The 25,691-nt window shown below is 41.1% G+C and overlaps 1 protein-coding gene across 2 annotated transcripts; it reads right to left on the reverse strand.

Annotated features, from left to right (window-relative positions):
• Positions 1-662: 662 nt before the first annotated feature.
• LOC140486159 (toll-like receptor 7) lies at positions 663-24,102 on the reverse strand. 2 transcript variants are annotated; one of them, XM_072584861.1, is made up of 3 exons: positions 23,992-24,102; positions 13,297-13,459; positions 663-5,876 (listed from the first exon to the last, which is right to left on the reverse strand). In XM_072584861.1, the coding sequence occupies exons 2-3, from the start codon at positions 13,297-13,299 to the stop codon at positions 2,751-2,753; spliced, it is 3,129 nt and encodes a 1,042-aa protein (XP_072440962.1). In that variant the 5' UTR covers positions 13,300-13,459; positions 23,992-24,102; the 3' UTR covers positions 663-2,750. The 2 variants fall into 2 exon arrangements, 1 of the variants encoding a protein (XP_072440962.1); XR_011962532.1 differs by lacking the exon at positions 663-5,876 and adding an exon at positions 13,038-13,150.
• Positions 24,103-25,691: the final 1,589 nt, after the last annotated feature.

Raw genomic sequence — 25,691 nt, forward strand, 5'->3', positions numbered from 1 at the left:
ACAGGCACCATCAACCCTCATCACCTGTGATTGAAACTATGACCCCCACGTAACTTCAGTGTGAATAAAAACCCAGTAGAAATGTAAACTGGGCTGCTGACTCGCTTTCTCTCATTTTATACTATCAAACAAATCAAATGAGATCCTGTAGAGTGAACATAGATGAAAATGAAGTGAGTGATCCTGGCACTGCTCCTGTCAGTATCTGCAGTGTTCAGTCAGCATACATTTTTGTAATACTGGATTAGTGGTGCTGGAAGAGCACAGCAGTTCAGGCAGCATCCAACGAGCAGCGAAATCAACGTTTCGGGCAAAAGCCCATACATTTTTGTAAGGCCCATAGTTTACAGCTGCTCCACATTAAGTTATACCAATCATTCCTTCAGTGGTGGGGGTTCTTGTGATGCGGTGGCAGGTGTCCCTATTTTTGAGCTGGTGATGTGGGTTGTTTTGGACTAGGCCAGACCCCTCAAAACATTTTCAAGCAGGTAGCCCAGACCGTAACTTTGCTATTTGTTTAACTCAGTGTATAGTGGATATTCCCGGTGTAAGTTAGCTGGAGCGACTGCCAAGGTTTAAACAAACAAGATTTATTTACAAAGTTACGGAATGAAATACAAAGGTCTGAAAACAGAACACCACAAAACTTATCCAATCCAACCTGACTTAATGATGCTGTTCCAAAAATACATGCAACAGTCCCAATACACACATTCCTTAGTACAAAAGGTAAAATCAAGCAAAGGCTTACAGTTTGCCAGGAGAGAGAGAAATCCAGCAGCTTGTTTCACACATACCCTGCTGCAAATGAACTAAAAAACCTCGGTTGCCAGGACTGGCCATTCCCCTTTCTTATACAAGTTATTTCTAAAACATGAAAGCCTTTGGCCTGAGGTATCATTTGTTTAGGGGTAAACAAAATGGGCACCAATAAATCATTCATCTCTGCACTAAGTCAGCCATTTCGGAGGTTGGGCTGATTTAAGACCCCTCTGAAAAAAAAGTCAAGGGTGCAGTAACTTTGAGAAAAAGGACTAGTTTTATGACGGGGTTCCAATCCCATCTGGAACGGGGATGTGTAATAACATGTGTGAAGAGTTTGTTTAGAAGCTATCATTACTTTGATGAATACAGGGTCAAGCTGTCCTGGAAACACTCTTGTAATTACCTCTAAAGACCACCAGCAGGCACTGCTTACATAGAAGTCATGCTGGTCATCAACTTGAAAATTAGGACCTGACCAGGTTTGCTTGCTTAACATTAAATTCAAATGAAACTTTAGATATCTTAAAAAAAGGCAAAAATAGTTTATTATGGCACCATATAGTAAACAAAGGAGCACAGCAGCCTTGCTGTAAAAAATAAAACAGAACACTTCTTCCCTCAAACAAAAGAATGTAAATATTTTCAGAAACAGCGTGTACTTAACTATTTTAAATTGACAATGTGTTATGAATACAATTTTGCCTTGTCTTACAGAATAATAGGCAAAGTTTTAAAGTATTGAATAACTATTATAGTATATTGTTAATTATATAGTTTCCTCTATTGATAACTAGTGAAGAGTGAGAACATGGGCCAGAGTTCCATTGCAAGAAGTGACAAAGGACATGAGAGGAGATAGCATGAAAGACAGCAAGAAGTGAGTCAAAAGAACCCAGATTCAAGATCACATAAGTAGGAACTTAAATTTTATTGACTGACAGGAACAGAAATGGGCAACCGGCTTCCTTAAATTGAAATGTGGAAGAGGGAGTTGCAAATGGTGTCCAACAGAAAATCCTATACATTCAGATTCAGTCTATGGTGGATGCTGGGGAGATTGATGGAGTAAATTATAGCTGCTTTGGAATCTCTATACAATCTTTTTAGCTTTGTTGACATTAAACTAATGCCATATATGGCTCATCCAGAATCTTATGCAGGATAGTTGTTGGACGGAGTAAATTTAAATAACAAGCATCTCTAACATGCATGTGGAAATTGACTCCATGTTTTAAGAGATTGAATGTAAATGGTGAAGAGGGTAACAAGGATATTACAACCAAAAGTGCAGCCAGGAGAGAAGAGTCCACCTGGGATGAAGTAATGTCAATGACACAACAGATGTGAAGGAACCAGGAGAGAAACTGAGGCAAGTTGAAGAAGGTGGAATTGATGATGTTGTGGCATTAATTTAGAGAGAAGGGGAATAATGCAGGTGAGCAATATTTGGTTATGTGAGATTATGATTTGATGATGGAAGGTTTTGAAGGACATTTAAATCAAAAGTGTGAAGTTACTGATGTTACAGGCATGGGAGAAGTGTAGTGTCCAAGTGAGGAAATTGAAGGATTAACTGGTACTCTTAAAGGACAATATATATTTTATGATGATGGGTGGGTGAGGGTGGAAATGTATAATATGCACATTGTGAATGATCAGATGGAGAAGTGGTTTGATCAGTTCACTTAGAAGAGGAATGTTTAATATTATACACACTGAAACAAATTCCTGAAAACCTCACAGCAAAAGTAGCAGCTGGAGGAAAACATTTGACAGCTTATTGTCAAAAAGGGAGACGAGAATTTTAGACTTCTTCTTTGTCTTCAGTTTACCGTAGTTCCATAAAAGAAAGGTACAATTAAGCTTAAGTGATCAAGCCATACTTGAGGATGGATGGACAAGCAAGTACATTGGAGTTTGTAGCCCATGTGATCACTTATTGGGTATCATGCAGAGTAAAAAAAAATAAAATGGCTTAAATGGAGTCAAGTGAATTCTGCAATTGTATTGTATCTTGACTTATTGTTTGCTGTTATTGCGTTTCTTAAGCATTGCCAGAAAAAGTCTTCAGAATTAGGATTTTTAGGCCAATGTAACACAGAGCTGCGACATAACCTCTTCCTTAATTTCAGATATTTTGAGTTTATTAAAACAGGTTCCAGCAGGATCAACACGATCACATCTTCATTTTTATCCATTAGTCTTTGGTGAGCCATGTAAAAGGCTGTTTTGAAAGTTCCAGTCTTGACATACTTCCTTGTGAGCAAGAACACGGTCTTTTTGCTCTTATGAATGCTTTGAGAAAGATTCTCGACAACAGGCATTCCTAATTCCCAATCTCTCTCTTCCAAACAGAGGCAAAATTGCCTTTCACCTTTATCTTCCAAATGAACCAATAATTCATTGACAACCCAGTCTGTCACAGCCAGATCTGAAGTGTCATAAGCAATGAATGCATCATAGGACCAGCTCTGTACTTTAAGAGTGCGATACTGATACTCGTTCAGCTTAGAAGTGCATAAGTTGTACAAGTACCATACATCCCAGTAAAACAAATGATGGGTCAATGCCATAAGCAATGTGCAAAAAATGATGATGGCAGAAGCCAAACTTAGTGATGCTGCAAGATCATTCATTGTGCATGTGTGCTGATCAAGGAGAATAATGCTTTGTCCTCGATGACTTTCAGGAGATTCACAGGTAACATCAGTGGCCAACTGAGGAATGTCCAGATCGCATGTATTAATCCAAGCAATAAATGGCACAAGTTCACAAATGCAATAAAATGGATTCCCTTTTAAAACCAGAACTTCCAAGAAAAGTTGTTCACTTGTTGGAAAAACTGTCTGCTGCAATATTTTAATTTTGTTATAACTTATATCAAGATACTTTACTCTGTTTGCTGATGTAAAGAAACTTATGGGAAGTTGAATGATTTTATTATCTTTCAGCAACAGTTTTCGGAGGGACTTGGTGCAATTATACAGCCTATCTGGGACAATGGTTAAGTAATTGTGGCTCAAATCTAAAGTCAGCAAGTTCTTCGATAAGTGAAGTTCATCCCAATTAAACATTTTTAGTTTGTTATGGCTCAAAGACAAGTATGATAAATTACGTGGTAAGTTTTCATAGATTTCAGATGGGATGTGCTCGAGTTGATTGTAAGATAAATCAAGATAGGTCAAATTTGTTAGATTTTTAAATAAGTTTATATATCTACAATCCTCCTTCTTCCACAAAATATCCAACCGATTTCCACGGAATTTCAAAACTTCCAAAGAGGCACTGTTTAATCCTTTCTCTGTTAAGGTGAAGATACCATTGTTGCTTAAATTTAACACTTTCAAATATTTAAGGTTTTCAATAAATCCCATTTTATGTGTCACACCCTCAACGATAAAATAGTGTGGGTTGTGACTTAAGTCCAATACTTCCAGTTGCCACAGTTCTTTAAAAGCATTATCATAAGCTGGATCAAGTCGATTATAAGAAAGATCTAAATATTTCAAATTTGGCAAGGAAACAAACTCAGTCCCATTTAAAGCTTGCCCAATTGCATTTGCTGACAAATTCAGGCACCTTATTTTCTCAAAGCCTTTAAACTGCTTTGGGCTGATGAAGAAAATATTATTCAAACTCAAATCCAATGTCATCCCATACGAATGACAAGCCCACTGCATCTTTGGTCCAAGGATATTGTTATCATCATCATTAAGGGATTCATATCCAAGATGGGCATATCCTGGCAGTAAATTTGGCTTTTGTAAACTTGACTCTGCAAATGGGAAAGGTTTATCTTTATATGTTGAATCATGTAGAAGATTTCTGTTGACTGATGGAGGTGATATTCTATTTTCTGAAAGATCTACTATCTTTAGTGATGTAGATTTTTGGATGATTGTCAAGTTTGCCTGCTTAATGAAATTTGTTCCAAGGTTGAGAACAGTAAGATTGTTAAGAATGTACAATGGTTTCAGATCCTGGGATTCGAGTTGTTTGAAAACATAACCTTTAATAATTAATTCTCTCAAAGCAACTAATTTGGAAAAGTTTCTTGAAAGATTTATGTTTTTGAGATATCGAGCTATTTTATAGTTGAATGACAAGTCTAATTCTTCTAGCCTGGGTAGGTAGTTTAAAAAGTCTCCAGTAGCGATTTCATCAATCAAAAAATTCATTTGAAGATGTAAAACCTTCAAGTTTGTACAATTCTGAAACCAGTCACTTTGTATTTTACGGAGGCTGTTGCTGGAAAGAATTAATGTCTGTAACTTTGAAAGTCTTTGAAAAGCATAGAGATGGATGTGCATTGAGCTATCTCCCGGGCAGGGTTCACATGGAAATGGAGCATTAAAACATCTGGGACAGTTTTGAGATAAGTCAAGGTATTCCAGATCAATCAGATGTTCAAAATCATCATGGTTTATAATTTGAATCTTGTTTTTATGGAGATATAATGAACTTAATGTTTCTGGCAGCTTTCGAGGAACAGAGGTTAAATTATTTGAGCCAAGCGATAGAGTTTTCAGTTTGTTGCCACTTGAAAATGCCCCATCACCTATATGATTGGAGACATTGCACGGATTGTGATAGTAACAGTTTTGTGACAAGTGAAGTATTTCTATGTTTGACAGATCGGGTAGGTCCTCTTTTGTTACATTTAGAATCTTACTGCCATTGAGGCTGAGTAGTTGTAAACTAAGTGAGAGTTTCTTAGGGATTTTATCGAGGTGGTTTTGATCCAGGTATAACTCTTGTAGATTTTTCAGGGAGGAGAAGCTGTCATTTTCAATAACCATGCTCTTCCCAGGTGAAAGGTTCCAACTCAAATCTAGTTTGGTTAGGTTTTGTAAGTTGGAGAAATGGTAACTGGAAATGTACGAAATCTGATTATTTGCCAGATTCAGACTTGTTGTATTTGCAGGAATATTTGCTGGTATATTTTGAAGCCGGTTGCTTCTGCAGTCTACTTGAATAGAGGAGCCATTATTCCCTATACTCACATCACATGGGAGGCTTCTGGGAATCCATCTGGGTGTGAGCGGTACAACAATTTTGAGTAGAAAGAGGAAGCACAGTAAAATTAGTGCTGAAGCTGATGTTGCTTTGACCTAAGGAAAATTAAAATAAATCAAAACAGGAAGTTGGTGTTATTAATCATTTTCTGTGTACAAATATAATACTTTTCTGTTAAAATTTCTGCTCATGATTCATAAAGTTGTCACACATAGAATATAGACATGGCTGAATTATGGAAAAATTGGCTAAATGTTACTTTCTGGGTGTTTCTGTTCATGAGCCCTAATATGTTTTCTCATGCAGTTTTATACAGTTCACCTTGTTAAGTATATACCATGCCTCTACGACACGCTCCCCCCGCCCGGCTACTTCTGCTATCACGCACTCGCCAACAGCGGAGGTAATTGCCATTACTGGAATCTCCAGTGATTTCTGGGGCTGACACCATGTTTAAATCTCTGTGGTGCACTTGGTCAATCACAGCCAGCCTGAAACTGCCCGTCACATTGTATGTAGTGGGAGGGGAATGAATATGAAGAGCTTTTGAGGGTGCATAGGTGGCACAGGGATACTTCATTGCAAACCTAAGCTCCCATTCATAAATGTACTGCCATTTTATATCATCACCTCTTTGGCTGACAGTCATTATAACTGCAATAACGACCAAGTTCCACAGACTACCCATCCTTCGTGCCATGTTAGAACCCTATCTAAGGCTGTGATAGTCTTTCTTTGTCACACAGTGTGGCATAACATCTACTCACTGTTCAGTGTAGGAGTCTTTCCACATGCTGGAAAGACTTCAAATGTTTGAAAATGTTAGCTTTTCTTGAACAACAGAAAAAACAAAAAGAATTTTGACAAAACAGCAAGAAAGGCTGTATTGCTCTGAAAATAAACCGGGATTATTTGTCTTTTGAAAATATCCTGGTCACCAGCAATCTTTAGCATGTTACTAGTTATTACAGATTTAAAATAGTCATCTCTGAAGCTGAAGTATTCGCAGGCAATCATCAAAGGGGCATTTGCCTTTTGTCACGCTCCTTCACATTTATTGTCTCATCTGCACCCCATTATGCTGCTTCCAATATCTACAACTGACTTCCTCAACATGCTCATTACAGTAATGGTAAAAATGCCAGAACTGCTGTGCTTTTCCAGCACCACACTAACCTAGACTCATTACAGTAATGGACCTGATAGCACACTCCTCAACCTTCTTGGATGGGTACCTCCAACTGATCAATGGTCAGGCCCCTTACTGGTCTCCATGCAGCTCCAGGACTGACTTTCAGCAAATCCCTGTACTGTTTGTGCTGGGCCTGTAGGACGGAAGGTGGTCCAGTCCTTGGGCAGCAGAACTCTTGACCCGAACCATCCCAAGCAGCCGGTTGACCGTGTCCAAGCCCCTGAACTGACATAGGACATGGCAGATTAAGGCAGGACCACCAACTGACAACAGTCCCCCTTGACCTAACTGAGAACTACACTCTTAGACCTTGAGAAGTGGCTGTTAGTTGAACATTTGATGTGTTTGTCAGGTACACTGCTGGCACATGGTGAAGGTGTGAGATTGACATTGCACAGTAACACATCAACTCCTTTGACTGATCACCACTAACATCCATGACAAGCAGCCTAACCTTGTGCCTGCGCTGAACTGCGAGACAATGCAGAAGTATTTCACAATATTAAGTTCTGAATGAGGTAGCAAAGCACAAAAAGACAAAACAGAGATGATATCAGCATCTGAGTAGGCACAAAATGAATGGGAACTAATAGAGCAAATGAGGAGCCTTGAGATGCACAACTCCAAGAGCTGACTGGTTGTTCCTGCATGCAGGGTGTCCTGGCCTCAGCTTTGGAATGAAAGGTGTCAGTAGCCATCAAAACGTAGAAGTGATAGAGAGGGTCTTGGGAATTGAAGTCAAGATGGATCCATTTTCACTTCTCCTGGGTTTGCTGAATTTATCTCCCTTAGATGTACATAGGAGAAAGCTTTTAAGCATCCTCACTTTTATGTGCAAGGAAGAACGTTCTGATGTGTAGGGTGTCTGAGAACCCCCCGGGGTGGCATAATTTAATTCTGAAATACAAAACTTGATTGACTTTTTTTGAAGAAGTAACAAAGAGGATTGATGAGGGCAGAGCGGTAGATGTGATCTATATGAACTTTGGTAAGGCATTTGACAACGTTCCCCATGGGAGACTAATTAGAAAGGTTGGACCTCACGGAATACAGTGAGAACTATCCATTTGGATACAGAACTGGCTCAAAGGTGGAGGTGGTGGAGGATTTTTCAGACTGGAGACCTGGGACCAGTGGAGTGTCACAAGTATCGGTGCTGAGTCCTCTACATATTGTTATTTACAAAAATGATTTGGATGCAAGCATAAGAGGTACCATTAGTAAATTTGCAGATGACATCAAAGTTGGAGGTATAGTGGAGAGTGAAGAGGGTTACCTCAGATTACAACAGGATCTGGACCAGATGGGCCAATGGGCTGAGAAGTGGCAGATAGAATTTAATCTAGATAAATGCGAGGTGCTGCATTTTGGGAAAGCAAATCTTAGCAGGACTTAATGGTAAGGTCCTAGAGAGTGTTGCAAAACAAAGAGACCTTGGAGTGCAGGTTCATAGCTCCTTGAAAGTGGAGTCACAGGTTGATAGGATAGTGAAGAAGGCGTTTGGTATGCTTTCCTTTATTGGTCAGAGTATTGAGTACAGGAGTTGGGAGGTCATGTTGCGGCTGTACAGGACATTGGTTAGGCCATTGTTGGAATATTGCATGCAATTCTGGTTTCCTTCCTATCGGAAAGATGTTGTGAAACTTGAAAGGGTTCAGAAAAGATTTACAAGGATGTTGCCAGGGTTGGAGGATCTGAGCTACAGGGAGAGGCTGAACAGGCTGGGGCTGTTTTCCCTGGAGCGTCAGAGGCTGAGGGGTGACCTTATAGAGGTTTACAAAATTATGAGGGGCATGGATAGGATAAATAGACAAAGTCTTTTCCCGGGGGTCGGGCAGTCCAGAACTAGAGGGCATAGGTTTAGGGTGAGAGGGGAAAGATATAAAAGAGACCTAAGGGGCAACTTTTTCATGCAGAGGGTGGCACGTGTATTGATGAGCTGCCAGAGGATGTGGTGGAGGCTGGTACAATTGCAACATTTAAGAGGCATTTGGATGGGTATATGAATAGGAAGGGTTTGGAGGGATATGGGCCGGTGCTGGCAGGTGGGACTAGATTGAGTTGGGATATCTGGTCGGCATGGACAGGTTGGACCGAAGGGTCTGTTTCCACACTGTACACCTCTATGGCTTGATAAATATGGTGCACCAGAAAATAGACAATTTTTATAAGACATGGCAGCCCTTTTTGAATTATTTGAAAGCAGATCGTTCCGCCATTTTAATTAGAGCTTTTGTCTCAAAATGGTGTTTTGGCTTAATAAGGCTAATGTCCTGAGAGGAAGAATTTCAAACAAACATGGGTTTAATAACTGATGCTCTTGAAGGTTGAGAGCTGAGGTCTTGTTACGCTGAGCAGTGTTATTTATTTACTTATTTATTTATTGATGTGGAATGAGTGTAGTTGAGACTTTTTTTGTGGAGTAGTATAGTAGTTAGCTTCTTGTTTATTGTTGTTGTTTATGCTGTGATAATGTTATATTTTCATATTTTTGTTACTTTATAATTTTGTAAAGAAGAATTTTTTTCAATAAAAACATTTTTAAAAAAATGCTCAAGTGAAGTGGATAACTATAAATTAAATGAGTTAGAGATGTGCCCTGGTGATGTGCTGAGTATGGTGCATATCCAATGCCAACTTCCATGGACTGGGCATGTAGGCAATCTCTGCCGAAGGAGATATTGGGAAGTTTTGGCTGAGATGGAGGCCTTAAGGAACAAATGATGAGTTGGAGCCTTCAGGTACCCACTCTGACTAGCACGTTTAGAACCATCTCAGTCTGGGGTTTCTCTCCAGCATGTGGGAGAGAAGGAAAGTGCATCTAAATGAGAAGAGATTGGGTACTCACAAGTGGAGCTCTCAACTCACCATTCAAAACGGACTCACTTTTGCCCACATCATTCCAGAGCTGGGGAAATTCAACCTAAAGACTCTAATAAAAGGAAATGCCAGGCTTCAGAAAACTCTGTGTGCTGATTCTATATATATTTAGAATTACTTTATGATCTCTTAGACCCTTTAACCCCTGATAACCCTTTACTCCAGAAGATGTGGAAATAGTTATTTATTTATATATACATAAACTATTTCTACATATTTTGGAGTAAAGGGTTAACAGGGCTTAAAGGGTCTTGGAGATCATAATGTAATTGTGATCTAAGATTTTACAAATAAGAGTGAGCTGCAGAGCTTTACTTATTGTGGGACAGGGACATTGTTGGCTGGCCAACATTTATTGCATGTCCCAAGTTGATATTGAGAAGATGGTGGTGAGCCACCTTCTTGCATTGCTGCAGTCTGCGAGCTCTGCTTAGACTCACATTGCTCTGATGATGGGAATTCCAGGATTTTGACTCAGCAACTGTGAATAGTGGGTGGCTTGGAGAGGAATTTGTAGGTGGTGGTGTTCCCATGTATCAGCTGCCCTTGACTTTCTGGATTGAAGTGGCCATGGGTTTGTTGTCCAAGGAAATTTGGTAGATTTCTGCCATGCATCGTGTAGATTGTACACATTGCAGCCATTGATCATTAGTGCTGGAGGGAGTGAATGCTTGTGGGTGTGGTGACAGTCATGTGAGCTGCTTTATCCTGGATGGTGTCAAGCATCTTGAATGCTGTTGGAGCTGCACCCATCCAGGCAAGTAGGGAGTATTCCATCACATTCCTGACTTGTGCCTTGTGGATGGTGGATAGGTTTGGGCAAATCAGGAAGTGACTTAATCACTGCAGTATCCCTAGCCTCTGATCTGCTGTTGTAGCCACTTTGTTTTTGTAGTCAACCTAGTTCAGTTTATGGTCAATGGTAACCCTAGGATGTTGATAGTGAACAATTCAGTGATGGTAACACCATTGAATGTCGAGGGACAGACATGAGATCATCTCTTATTGGTGATGGTTATAACCTGGTATTTGAATGACGTGAATGTTACTTGCCACTTGTCAGCCTAAGTTTGGATAATGTTCAGATCTTGTTGCATTTGAACATGGACTGCTCCACTATCCGAATCATCTGATAGAGGAGTCACTCTGAGCTTGTGCAGGTCCATGACTGTGCATATGATTTATCTTTAAATAAAAGGTTGTTAATATTTATATAGATGACTGCAGAGTCACCTAAGAGGCAATCAGATTCCCTGATATCCCAATCCAAAGAGGAAATACAAATGTGCACCATTTTACATATAATTATATATTTCAAAGTTATTTATTTGTAACTAAATTATTGCATCATGTACATACATAGAAACTAATACACCTGTATATTTAAAAATCATTATTTCATAATTGAATATAGGCAGGCACACACAGCAGTGAAACGTTTTTCAATGACATCATATTAAAAGTTTCCATTACATTGCCTACCAGAATTTCCCAAATTTATTTTGCAAGTAACAGGAAAATATTTCGCAAGGGTCGCAAACTGCTGTTGACTAATGTAATATTCAAGAGACGATAAATGCTGAGCGTCATATTTTGTCTGTTGATGAAATCATAAATTACTCCTGAATTTTTCATATAATAAGCTCAGAGGCAATGATTTGAAGTCAGGGATCTGGTTAAAATTTGCAAATTGAAATCTATATTCACAGGATATTATAGCCTACCTCCCAGGGTGTTAGGTGGCTACTGAGATATTGAATATCTTCCAAAATTCCTTAGATTCTGGAATGATTGGAAGATTGAAAATGTCTTCCAACTATTTAAGAAAGGAGCAAGGGAACATCTAAAATCAAACAAAGGACACAATAGATAGACAGTTAAATAGCAATGATTAGGTTGAGCAGAGTCAGCATGGATTTGTGAATGGAAAATCATGTTTGGTAAACATGCTAAATTATTGAGATTGATACTAAAAAAATTGATAAAGGGGAGAATCAATGGATGAAATATATTTGGATTTTCAGAAGGCTATTGATAAGATTCCTCCATAGGAGGTTGTTTAGCAAAATTAAATCACTTGGCTTGGATTGATGGGCCACTCTCCCAATGACAGGTTGTGACCAATGGGATATCACAGGGATCAGGACTTGGGCCCCATCCAGTTATTCACAATATCTTTTAAAGATTTAGATCTTGCAACCAAATCGAACATTTTCACAATTGACATAAAGCTAAGGAGGAATTTGTGTTGCGAGGAATATAAAATATTTTCAGGAGGATTTGGACATACTTTAGTAAGATTGGGCAGGAGCAAGGCAGACTGAGTATAATGCAGAAAAACATGAGGTTATCCACTTTGGTAGGCAGTTCAGATTTAAGAATATTTCTTAAATGATGAATGGGTTATAAAGTTAGAAAGTGTAAATATGCAATGGGACCCTTGTCAATAAGTCACTGAATGCTAACAAGCAAATGCGCAAGTTACCAGGAAGGCTTCTGGAATTTTAATCTTTAACACAAGAAGATTTGAGTACAGGAGGAGTGACATATTGCTAAAATTGTACAGGAGCTTGCTAACACTGAACTAGGAGCAGTGTATGCAGGTTTGGTCTCCTTATTTCAGGAAAGATATTATTGCATTAGAGGGAATCTAATGAAGGTTCACCAGACTTGCTCACAGAGGGCATGACTGTTCTACGAAGAGATTTTGCAAATTGGCAAATTTAGCGTTTGAAGAATAAGATGTTATCTCATTGAAACCTACAAACTATTTCAAGAGATAGACAGAGTAGTGCAGTAGAGTAAAATATTATCATTTTTCTTTAACCCTCACATAAGAGGCATATAGGATTAGGACCACTGTCTAAGTTGGGATAAAACATAGACTAGTTGTATTGAACAGATGTTTCTGTGGTAAAATTCAATGTTGTTTCTATGAGGCACTGTACAGCCATTTATTCTTCTGATCTCCACTTCTTAAGAGATGCTTAGCAATCATATAGAGACAATGTTTAATAGGGATTTCACTGATTTTGGTGCTGTCATTGCATTTGCTGGGAAGCTGTTTCATATGTATGTGGTGGTGTGAGCATCAAATATGAGATGTTGCTATCTCTCACCATGATCCTCAACTATTCTCTCCTTCATCTTTAGATCACAGGCAGGGACAGGCTTATTTTGTAGATGCTGAAGTAACAAGAGTCTGTAGTTGGGTGTTACCAAACTCTTGTTCGCAGTTGTCAAGGGTCGCCTTAATCTCCAGTGCTTTTCATGCCCAGATTGGAGGGCAATCACATGCTTCAGCCATGAGGGTGGAGGGGGTGGTGGAGGAAAAGGGCAAAGAGTTAAAATAAATGATAGAAATAAAGATTTTGAGTAATCTTTACCACTTGTGGGAACATTGCACAAGCTCACGCTAAAAATGAAAAATCAAAATGACTCACCATTTTCTCTTTGATTTTGAGATATTGAAATATCCCCGTGGAAAGTTAAAGCAATTTCTCTTCGAGAGAGTCGCAGATCTGATTTGTGTGTAAAAATCTCGTAAGTGCTGACTGTTCATCAGCCTGCAGATTCCACCAAGGTACTGGGTGAAGTATGCTTTGCCTAAATGGAATATAAATGACAGCAGATTAAAAATTAGTGTTCTTGTTGTGTCTCACAAAGGTGTACTGAATGAAATATGTTTGTGAGTGACAGATTCACACCACTCCTGGACCTCTGGTGGAGAAAACAGAAAATACTGAAAGCTGTAGCTGGTCACATCACAGTAAGATGTACATTTTGTGGCATGTAGGGACATAGAAACAGTAGCAAGAGATTCAGTTTGCTCCAGCATTGAATCACACTTGGAATTAATCAGCACATTAACTCCATTAGTCTGTCTTTGAAACATAGCGTGGGATTTTCCCATTTTTTAGTCAAAGTGTTTTATTGAGTATGAGCCCTCCCTGGCCTGGAGCTAGTTCTGTCATGCAATTTTCCACTTCTCACTTTATTAAATATGCAACAGCATTTGGGTACTTGGCAAATCACATGGCCAGCAAGGTTGAAGAATTTGCCACTGCAAAAATAACTCCATAGAGGCTGATAATCTGTCACCAAGTTATCCTTTATTTATACATACATAGTACTAGGCACGGATCCAGCTTCCTCAGAGCCAGTTATCAGAGTGACCAGGATGTCTGACACGCCTGTTCATATCTGTCAGTGAGGACTCCCTGATTGGACCAGATTAACAGCTCCAATCAGAGAACTCATATTCCATGAGATCCACCTGGCTGAACTTGTTACATTCACTCCACATGCCTCTGTCACTATGTTTAAAGATCAGCTGCAAATCATTTCACATGTTACAAGGCAGGATCCACCTCTCACACTGTGGCATTCAAGCCTCATTGTTGAAGATGTGGCCCTGCAAAATGTTGTGGACAAAGCCCAGCCCATCACACAAGCCAATCTTCAATTCATTGATTCCATCTATGCTTCTCCCTGCCTCAGAAACACAGCCAACATCATCAAAGACCCCTCCCACCCCGGTTATAATCTCATACAACCTCTTCCATCAGGCGGAAGATACAAAAGTTTAAACACACATACCAATAGGTTCAAGAACAATTCCTTCCCTGCTGTTATTAGACTTCTGACTGAAACTCTCAAGTTTCAAATCTCATGTTGATCTTGATTTTTGTGCACATTCTTTGCAGTTGTAACTTTGAATTGCTCACTCTGTTCTATCACCCTATGATCTTTGTATGGTATGATCTGCCTGTACCGCATACAGAACAAAACGTTTCACTGTACCTAGGCACATGTGATAGTATTATATCAAACCAAATCAAAAAGATAAGCTCACTCCCCACTTTGTTGGTTCGGGCCTAGTGGATGTTTGAAATGGTGGAGAGGTGGTCAATCATTTTTCTTGCCTCAGGAGGTCTCACAAGCAGACTAAGCACTTTGGACTTAAATTGTACCACAAGGCAGTGCTGTGTCCCAAACTAAAAAAACAATCAAGGTGTGCAGGAAGAAGATCAACCATCCTTTACCACAAGGTAACTACCAGCATTTTCACTCTGCTACCTCAGACCACCATTGAATCTAACTTTGTTGCCGCACATTTCTCTCACCCAGATTCTTGAACCAAAGCTCTCACTATGCATCATGTCCACTCAATACTCTCACCCAAATTACTCACATCTTCTGTCCACTGCATCTCGGGATATCTCACCACCCCTCTTGCTCCTGCATCACAGTTAACTGTTGTTTCATCCACTTCCATTGCACTCAATGTATCCTCTTTGTCTCATTGTAGGAAGGATCAACTCACCCCAGAAATTATGTCTCAGCACCCCAACTGACCTACCTGTAACCACTGGACTGATCGCACTTGACCTTCAGGACTGTCTGTAGCTGAAACACCAGACTGCGAGAAGGCAGCTCTGACAACACTGGTAGAACCAAGCATCTGATTGACCATCACCAACCGCTGGGACAGGAATCAGACCAACTCTTTGACTGACTGTGGCAGTACCCCTCTTGACCACAATCCTCTTCACTTCTCTAAGGACTGCTTCCTTTTGACTTTCACGCATTGCCATTTTCTTGATGCATATGCAATACGTTGTCACATAAACTGTGCTATAGGTGTAATGTTGATGTGGCTTGGTGTGGCACAGTTATATGTCTATCCTGATCAGTTTTCCCCACCATCACGAGCTGCTCACCTCTCCCTCTGCAATTTACAGAGGCTGGCAGCCTGTAACTCAGCACTGAAACCAGTGAGTGTATTCTAAGAAAGCAATTTGGAGTACCAGGAGAGTGACAGTCTCAATGTAAGTGCAAATCAAAATGAAGTAAGTAGCCATAAGATGCATCCTGATGACGTGCATGTATGTCTCTGTGCACAAAATGATGTGCCAAGAACATGTAAGTCATAGGTGCCCCTAGAGCTGCAAAATAAGGTGGTGAAAGGTGAAGAGGTTGAATCAGATCTACAACAGTTATTTGGTGTAGTCAGCAGGATCTCATCTCACATCCCCAGGACTGGCGCTGCACTCTGGTGAAAATGCACTCCATTGTTAGGGAGGAGAGCATTTACTGAACTGTCATGGACAAGATTAAAAAAATATGAAGGAGGACATGGCATCGACTCAATAATGAGGAAAATTACTCAAGTATGTCCAGTAAAGAAAGAACAGGAAAAATCCAATTCAGGCAGTTATCACCCATTAGTATGTCAGTAAAGTAGAGGAAGGTATCATCAACAAGGCTATCAAGCAAAACTTGCTTCACAATAATCTGCTCACTAACATTCAGTTTGTGCAGTTCCACCAGGGTCATTCAATGTCTGAACTCAATAATGCCCTGGTGGAACTGTACAAACTGAATGTTAGTGAGCAGATTATTGCTAAGCAAGTACTGCTTGACAGCCTTGTTGATGATACCTTCCTCTACTTTACTGACATACTAATGGGTGATAATGGATGGAAGAGTTGAACTCCAGAGGTGGGTGAGAATGACTGCCCTTAACATTAAGCCCACATTTGACCATGTGTGGCATCAGGGTTCCGCAGCAGAACTAGAGACAATGGAAATCAGAGGAAAACAATCTGCTGGTTGAAGTCATACCTAGCTCAAGGATGGCGGTTCTTAGAATTCAGTCATCTCAACTTTAGGACATCTCTGCAAGAGTATCTCATCGTCTAACCATCTTCAGTTGCTTCATCAACAACCTTCACTCCATCATGAAGTCATAAGTGAAGACGTTCATTGATGACAATATGACATTCACCATCATTCGTGAGTTCTCACATACTGAAGTAGTCCACATCCAAATGCAGAAAGATCTGGACAATATTCAGGCTTGGGCAGACCCCTGGCAAATAACATTCATGCCATGCAAGTGCCAGGCAATGACCATTTCCAACAAGAAGGAATCTAACCATCACCCCTTGATAGCTCAATGGCATTAACATCATTGGATCCACCACTATCAATATCCTGGGGTCACATTTGACCAGAAACTAAACTGTGCTAGCCATATAGATACTGTGACTGCAAGAGCAGGTCAGAGGCTAAGAATCCTACAGTGGATAACTCAGAAAGGAAGACTCAGTTTGGTCAAACAGACTAATGAGGAGGTAAATGCAAAGCTCTGATTCAAAATAAAGACCAAATGTCTGAAATCCTGTTCCACCATTTGTTTCGAAGTGGACTCCTTAATTTCCTTAAACACTGTGCTCTATGAATCTTTTTCATAGTTTTATTGTGGTAGGTGAGTGCAAAAAAAAAAGATTCAATGACACTTGTTAAAGAAAAGCTGTGGAATTTCCCTGAGTGTTTTCACCAATAATTATCACTGAGGTTTCATCAGCAGTCTGTTTGTGCGTTGTATTTTGCACCAGTTGTCAGCCATGTGTCCTACACTATAACAGTGATTACACTTGAGAAGGATTTCATTAGCAGTAATTAAGGAATGTGAGATGTCCAAAGCCTGTGAAAATGACAAATCTTTCATTTTTAAGGCTGTTTAGATACAAAAGCTGGATAACAATATTCAAAATCATTAAAAAGGCTCCCAAAAAAGCTTCAAAATCAAGATTCCTACAATGATTGCTCAGGTTTGCTGTTAATTGTGTACGTGATGTTGTTGTGGTAGGAGGAGAAAACTGGAGAATTTAACAGCATTTCTTTATAAAGAAGGAATCCACTGGTGAGAAAAAAAGCTGCTGGCCTCAGCTTGCCCACAAACCACAGTCAGAGGGTTACCATTTGCAGTCTTGCTTAAAAATACCATAAATTACAGTGCAGCTAGAAGCATGGAAAGCAATCTTTACATTTTATTATTATTTTGACTTGATTTGATTTATTATTGTAACATGAAATAAAGCAGGGCAGGTAACTGAGGTGTCAGTGGGGGACCACTTTGGGGCCAGCGACCATAATTCTATTCGTTTTAAAATAGTGACAGAAAAGGATAGACCAGATCGAAAAGTTGAAGTTCTAACTTGGGGAAAGACTGATTTTGATGGTATTAGGCAAGAACTATAACCCAATCTAGTCGCACCTGCCAGCACCCGGCCCATATCCCTCCAAACCCTTCCTATTCATATACCCATCCAAATGCCACTTAAATGTTGCAATTGTACCAGCCTCCACCACTTCCCCTCTCACCCTAAACCTATGCCCTCTAATTCTGGACTCCCCAACCCCAGGGAAAAGACTTTGTCTATTTACCCTATCCATGTCCCTCATAATTTTGTAAACCTCTGTAAAGTCACCCCTCAGCCTCTGATGGTCAAGGGAAAACAGCCCAGCCCGTTCAGCCTCTCCCTTTAGCTCAAATTCTCCAACCCTGGCAACATCCTTGTAAATCTTTTCTGAACCCTTTCAAGTTTTACAACATCTTTCCAATAGGAAGGAGACCAGAATTGTACACAATTTTCCAACAGTGGCCCAACCAATGTCTTGTCCAGCCGCAACATGACCTCCTAACTCCTGTACTCAATACTCTGACCAATAAAAGAAAGCATTCCAAACGCCTTCTTCATTATCCTATCTACCTGCAACTCCACTTTCAAGGAGCTATGAATCTGCACTCCAAGGTCTCTTTGTTCAGCAACACTCCCTTACCATTAAGTGTATAAGTCCTGCTAAGATTTGCTTTCCCAAAATGCAGCACCTCGCATTTATCTGAATTAAATTCCATCTGCCACTTCTCAGCCCATTGGCCCATCTGGTCCAGAACCTGTTGTAATCTGAGGAAACCCTCTTCACTGTCAACTACACCTCCAATTTTGGTGTCATCTGCAAACTTACTATCGGTACCTCTTATGCTCGCATCCAAATCATTTATGTAAATGACAAAAAGTAGAGGACCAAGCACCGAGCCTGGTGGCACTCCACTGATCACAGGCCTCCAGTCTGAAAAACAACCCTCCACCACCATCTTCTACCTTTGAGCCAGTTCTGGATCCAAATGGCTAGTTCTCCCTGTATTCCATGAGATCTAACCTTGCTAATCAGTCTCCCATGGGGAACCTTGTCGAACGCCTTACTGAAGTCCATATAGATCACACCTACCACTCTGCCCTCATCAATCCTCTTGTTACTTCCTCAAAAAACTCAATCATTTGTGAGTCATGATTTCCCACGCATAAAACCATATTGACTATCCTGAATCAGTCCTTGCCTTTCCAAATACATGTACATCCTGTCCCTCAGGATTCCCTCTCGCCACTTTCTCACCACCGAAGTCAGGCTCACTGGTCTATTGCACTTTGCTGCCAGTCTTCCAGCCAGCAAAAACAGTTTTTTTCCCCAGTTATTATTTCAAAATGCCTCATTTACAGTCATAGTGTAATAAAGATAGACAGCACGGATACAGGTCCTTCAGTCCATCTCGTACGATATGTGGAACAGTCCATCTTCCGCAGCTACACTGGCACCACCCCCCCTTTTCCTCCGCTACATCGATGACTGTATCGGCGCTGCCTCATGCTCCCACGAGGAGGTTGAACAGTTCATCGACTTTACCAACACCTTCCACCCCGACCTCAAATTCACCTGGACCGTCTCAGACTCCTCCCTCCCCTTCCTAGACCTTTCCATTTCTATCTCTGGCGACCGCATCAACACAGACATTTATTATAAACCGACCAACTCCCACAGCTACCTAGACTACACCTCCACCCACCCTGCCCCCTGTAAAAACGCCATCCCATATTCCCAATTCCTTCATCTCCATCGCATCTGCTCCCAGGAGGACCAGTTCCAAAACCGTACAACCCAGATGGCCTCCTTCTTCAAGGACCGCAATGTCCCCCCAGACGTGGTCGACGATGCCCTCCACCGCATCTCTTCCACTCCCCGCTCCTCCGCCCTTGAGCCCTGCCCCTCCAACCGCCACCAGGACAGAACCCCACTGGTCCTCACCTACCACCCCACCAACCTCCATGTCCAGCGTATCATCCGCCGTCATTTCCGCCACCTCCAAACGGACCCCACCACCAGGGATATATTTCCCTCCCCTCCCCTATCAGCGTTCCGAAAAGACCACTCCCTCCATGACTCCCTCGTCAGGTCCACACCCCCCACCAACCCAACCTCCACTCCCGGCACCTTCCCCTGCAACCGCAAGAAATGCAAAACTTGCGCCCACACCTACCCCCTTACTTCCCTCCAAGGCCCCAAGGGATACTTCCATATCCACCACAAATTCACCTGCACCTCCACACACATCATCTATTGCATCCGCTGCACCTGATGTGGCCTCCTCTATATTGGGAGACAGGCTGCCTACTTGCGGAACGTTTCAGAGAACACCTCTGGGACACCCGGACCAACCAACCCAACCATCCCGTAACTCAACACTTCAACTCCCCCTCCCACTCCACCAAGGACATGCAGGTCCTTGGACTCCTCCATCGCCAGACCATAGCAACACGATGGTTGGAGGAAGAGCGCCTCATCTTCCGCCTAAGGACCCTCCAACCACAAGGGATTAGCTCAGATTTCTCCAGTTTCCTCATTTCTCCTCCCCCCACCTTGTCTCAGTCAAATCCCTCGAACTCAGCACCGCCTTCCTAACCTGCAATCTTCTTCCTGACCTCTCCGCTCCCACCCCACTCCGGCCTATCACCCTTACCTTGACCTCCTTCCACCTATCGCATTTCCAATGCCCCTCCCCCAAGTCCCTCCTCCCTACCTTTTATCTTAGCCTGCTGGACACACTTTCCTTATTCCTGAAGAAGGGCTTGTGCCCGAAATGTCGATTCTCCTGTTCCTTGGATGCTGCCTGACCTGCTGCGCTTTTCCAGCAACACATTTTCAGTTCAGTCCATCTCTTCCATGCCGACCAGATATCCTAAATTAAGTTAGTCCCATTTGCCAGCACTTGATCTTATCCCTCTAAACCCTTCTGATTCATGCACCCATCCAGATGCCTTTTAAATATTGTAATTGTACTAGTCTCCAACACTTCCTCTGGCAGCTCATTCCATACACGCACCAGTCTCTGTATAAAAAAGTTGTCCCTTAGGTCCTTTTCAAATCTTTTCCCTTTCACCCTAAACTTATGCCCTCTAGCTTCCTGGTGTGCTGTGCCATTCATTGTTGGGTTGTTGTCTTTTAGTTTCTGACATACACTGGATTGACAGAAGATAGACCACATTAATTTCCTTGATGAGGCCTTTCCTCCAACCCAGGGAAAAGACCTTGTCTATTCACTCTATTCATGCCCCTCAAGATTTTATAAACCTCTGCAAGATCCCCCTTCAGCCTCCAATACGCCAGGGCAAACAGCCCCAGCCTATTCAGCCTTTCCAGTTAGCTCAAACCCTCCAAAACCTGTCGTGTTTCAACACATCTATTAACCTCGTAGCAGAGAGGGTGGGAGTTCAGAAATTGTGGAATGTTTTTCTCCCATCCCCAAATTCAGTACAGGTTAACTGCCCAGCGTCGAAGTGATGACTTTTGAGGATTGTCAGCCATTGCAGTTCCTGAGGATGCACTGCAGAAAGAGGCCGAACTGGTAAATAGTGCAAATTCTGGCGTTCCCTAGCAGAGTAGCACATAGATAAGCGACAGGGTTTGTAGTGATTTTAATGAGGTCAACCAGGTGGATCTCTTAGAATGTGACCTCCCTGATTGGGGCGGTTAATCTGATCTAATCAGGGAGTCCTGGCTGACAGATATAAACAGGGGTGCTAGGTGTCCTGTTCACTCTGAGAGCTGGCTCTGAGAGAGCTGCATCAGTGTCATGGAATCCACATGTAAATAAAGGGTGACTTGGTGATGGGATACCAGCCTCTGTGGAAGTATTTCAGTGGTGACGAGAGAAAAGCACCCTCATGCAGAAATTCACTTGCAACAGTCACCTTTGAGTTCAGATAGGCATTTCTGGCATCATGTCATTATTTGGGAAGCTTGACTCCTTCAATCCTGCCATCGAAGGCTGGGCACAGTATGTGGAAAGAATACATTATTTTTGTTTGGGCAAATAACTTTGGGACAGATGAAAAACAATGAATAATTCTCCTGACAGTGTGTTCACATGACATTATAAATTGCACATTAGCAATCAGTTACAGTTTACCTTGATATGATAGACATTGTTACAGATGTGTTGAGGAGGATCAGTTTACCTTTAATAGGGATAGACTGCCTTAAAGAACATAAGACTAGCTGCACCCCTTTGCTGCCAATACAATGTTGCTCAGCTCACTGCTGAGTTTTCAGGCAACCACTAGCATACTTCTTCTTTACCATTATGCAGCTGTCAGTGTGATGAGGTGAACGGTAAGTGACTCAGGTTATTGAGGTGTTTGCACCAAATTTGTGTGCTACCTACTTCCATTTTGTGTGCACCAAAATGGGAGAATTTGTGTTGTCTTCCTTTTACATCTATGCTAGTTGAGACAATAAAATAAATTTCTTATCACATTATTGAAATCACTTCCATCTTGCATATTTCCAGAATAATCTTTGTTAATTAAGTGGGGAACTTTTACAAGTCTTAAGCTGGGGGCACGGTGGTTCAGTGGTTAGCACTACTGCCTGCAGCACCCACGACCCAGATTTGATTCTACACTTGGGCAACTCTGTGTGGAATTCTCCCATGTCTACATGGGTTTTCTCCGGGTGCTCTGGATTCCTCCCACAGTCCAAAGATGTACAGGTTAGGTGGATTGGCCATGCTAAATTGCCCATTAGATTTAGTTGGATTAACCATGGGAAATGTGGGGATAGGGTGGGGAGGGTGGGTTTGGGTAGGATGCTATTCAGAGGGTTGGTGTGGACTTAATGGGCAAAATGGCCTGATTCCATGCTGTGGGGATTTTATGACTAATTCTTGAGTCTTTTGTTCATTTTCTGTTACCATTGAGAATAAAACTAAGCTATTTCAGTGATTGAAAGTCTTTACCTGTTGGGGCATATATTACACTATTTTTAATCATTGTTCATTAAAAGGAATAATGACATTTTCAAGCTGTTTCAACATAAATGTATTTGACAGGAAGCTATCTTATTAATTCTATCTTTAAAATTGCAATGTTAGCTTCTTGGTCATTGAATTTGTTCCAAGATAAAATGAAGTATGCTGTCATCACATGATGTAGTTCCACTTCCCTCATAGAAAATAATGTTTAAAAGAAAGAGCAGCTTCTTGTTATTTTCAAAGAAATTACATACCTCTTTACAATTAACCTTTCAGAATCTTGAGGCAATTGCATGTGCAATTATCCATATGCATAGGTTATTGATTGTACAATGATCAATATTAATTATTTTTATTAGGCTTTTCAATTAACAAAGCAAGGTGAGTCAACTTCCTTTTAAATGGCTACTTATGTTCTGTGTTTCCCATTTTCCTAATGTGCTTTAGTAAAAACAGCAAAGTGCTCCCAGAAATTAATAAGTCAATTTCAAAATGTTACTGTTGTCCTTATTTTCCTATCATCTCTTATGTAATGCGGAGATTACTAACATTTGAAACAGGAAAAGTCCTTTACTTTGGGTGGCACAGTAGCTCAATGGTTAGCACTGCTGCCTCATAACTCCAAGGACCCAGGTATGATTCCAGTCTCAGGTGACTGTCTGTGTGGAGTTTGCACATTCTCCGCTTGTCTGCGTGGGTTTCTTCCAGGTGCTCTAGTTTCCACCCACAATCCAAAGATGTGCAGGTCAGGTGAATTGGCCATGCTAAATTGCCCATAGTGTTCATGGATGTGTAGGTTAGGTGTATTAGTCAGGGGAAATGTGGAGTGATAGGGCAGGGGAATGGGTCTGGGTGATTTACTCTTCAGAGGGTCGGTGTGGACTTGTTGGGCCAAATGGCCTGATTCCACACAGTAGGGATTCCATGATTCTTTGCCACAATGTCCACAATAAATTGTCTCCTATATCATAGCGTCAGATAACATTTGTCTGTGTAACTGATTGGGTTATCATGAGGATTACAACACAATGATTTCATATCAGCTTTTTAACCAGATGCAAGTCTGTAACCGTTGACAGACAAGTAAGTGATTGTGCTCACTACAGCCTGAATTGTTGCCAGTTAAAATACATATCAAAATATATATTTTTATAATGTTTACTCATATAAATGATTGAAGAAAAGGAAATATTTCACTCACCAGTACAGATTAAGCCTTAAAGTCTTCCAAAGTGTCATTCAGGAGCAGTATCTTTAGCAGATGACTGTTCATGTAGAATTGGAGAAGTGCTCACTCAGTCATAGAGGAACAATGCAAACTGTTCAGCTCATTGCATTCTCGAAGGGCAATGCTTCATCTGTGACCACAGTGTTCCCATTTTACTAATGAGGCAAATTATTGTGAAATATTTGGTATACCTAAAATTAGCTAAATAAAAAAACCGCAGGCATCACGTTGGGTGAGCCAAGCAGTGCTATAAGATTAACTTTAACAATTGCTGAAAGTAAGTAATAAACATTTATGGGATGCATCAAAAGAGGTCAAATTTGGGCCAAGGTATTCCAGCTACAACCGTGGTATCTACCTAAATATGTGGAAAATCAATACGGTACATTCTATCAAAAAACTCGAAGCAAGATTCTGCCAATTATTGCATTATCAGTGCACTTTCAATCAGTAGTGATTTTGCCAGATTAACTCAGCTCCAGACTCTATTACAGCTTGATCCAATATCCTCTGTCAATTCAGATCCAAGCCAGGCAGCTGGACAGAGAACAAGTTCGGAGTTGCCTCTTACTGCTGTGATACCAGTCATTGAAATAATGATAGGAATATACAGCGAAAATTGAAAAATCTGTGCAGTTACATAAGGAAACGTTGCCTGATTTTCCCTTCAAGCCTTAAATTGCAACTCCAAAATCTCGTCATTGAGTGGCAAGTATAGCCACTTTCAATTCCCCTGAAAGAAAAGATTATGTCAGGCTGTTGCTTGACTAGTCTGTGAGACAGCTCTCCCAATTTCCACACTAGTCCCCCAGATGTTGGTAAGGAGGACTTTGCATGGTCGACAGGGCTGCTTGTGTTTTTGCCGTTTGTCTTTTCCGGTTCCAAGATTGATGCCAGGTGGTCCATCTGTTTCATTTTTTTGTTGTGACTTTCTAGCAATTGATACAACTGAGTGGCTTGCTCGGCCATTTCACAGGGCAGTTGAGAGGCAACCACATTGCTGTGGCTCTGGAGTCACATGTAGACCAAACCAGGCAAGGGTGGCGGATGTTCCTAATTTGAAGTAACATAGTGCCATTTAGTGACATGTCCACCTCCTTGACTCTCCAGCATCACAAGCTACCTGACCCTTCCTCTGCATGAAAAAGGCAATGCAAACCACAGAGCCTGGGAGCCTGTCACTGAACACTAAGGACTGTGCTAAGAAATTAACATGAACCCAAAGAGATGCGTGCAAACCACAAGTCAGTGCTGAAGCCAGCAAACGTGTTCTAAGAAAGCAATTTGAAAAATATGAGGTATGGAGCTGGCAACATCCAAATAAGTTCAAAGTGAGTGAAAGCTAAGCAATATAAGCCATAAATTGCATCCTGTACAGGTGCATAAAATACAGATGTGTGTCAGCACACAAAGTGATGTGGCAAAATGATGCAATTCCCTTGTATTCTGGGCTGTAAAGTAAAGTGTTGAATGGATGAAGTGGTATGTGAATTGGTCTGAGAGCAGGGATGATGATGGTGGTCATTTGCCAATGTCCAATGCTTGGGCAAAGGGTCAAGGAGGTGACACATATGGAGCATGTCTTTAGAAGGGGCAATAGGTACATGATGGGAAGGACAAACATTTAAAGGTTGCAGTTGCCATGTTGCATACTGAGTTATGTGATGTGTCAT

The sequence above is a fragment of the Chiloscyllium punctatum genome, chromosome 15 (genome assembly GCF_047496795.1).
Source record: "Chiloscyllium punctatum isolate Juve2018m chromosome 15, sChiPun1.3, whole genome shotgun sequence".
NCBI lineage: Eukaryota > Metazoa > Chordata > Chondrichthyes > Orectolobiformes > Hemiscylliidae > Chiloscyllium > Chiloscyllium punctatum.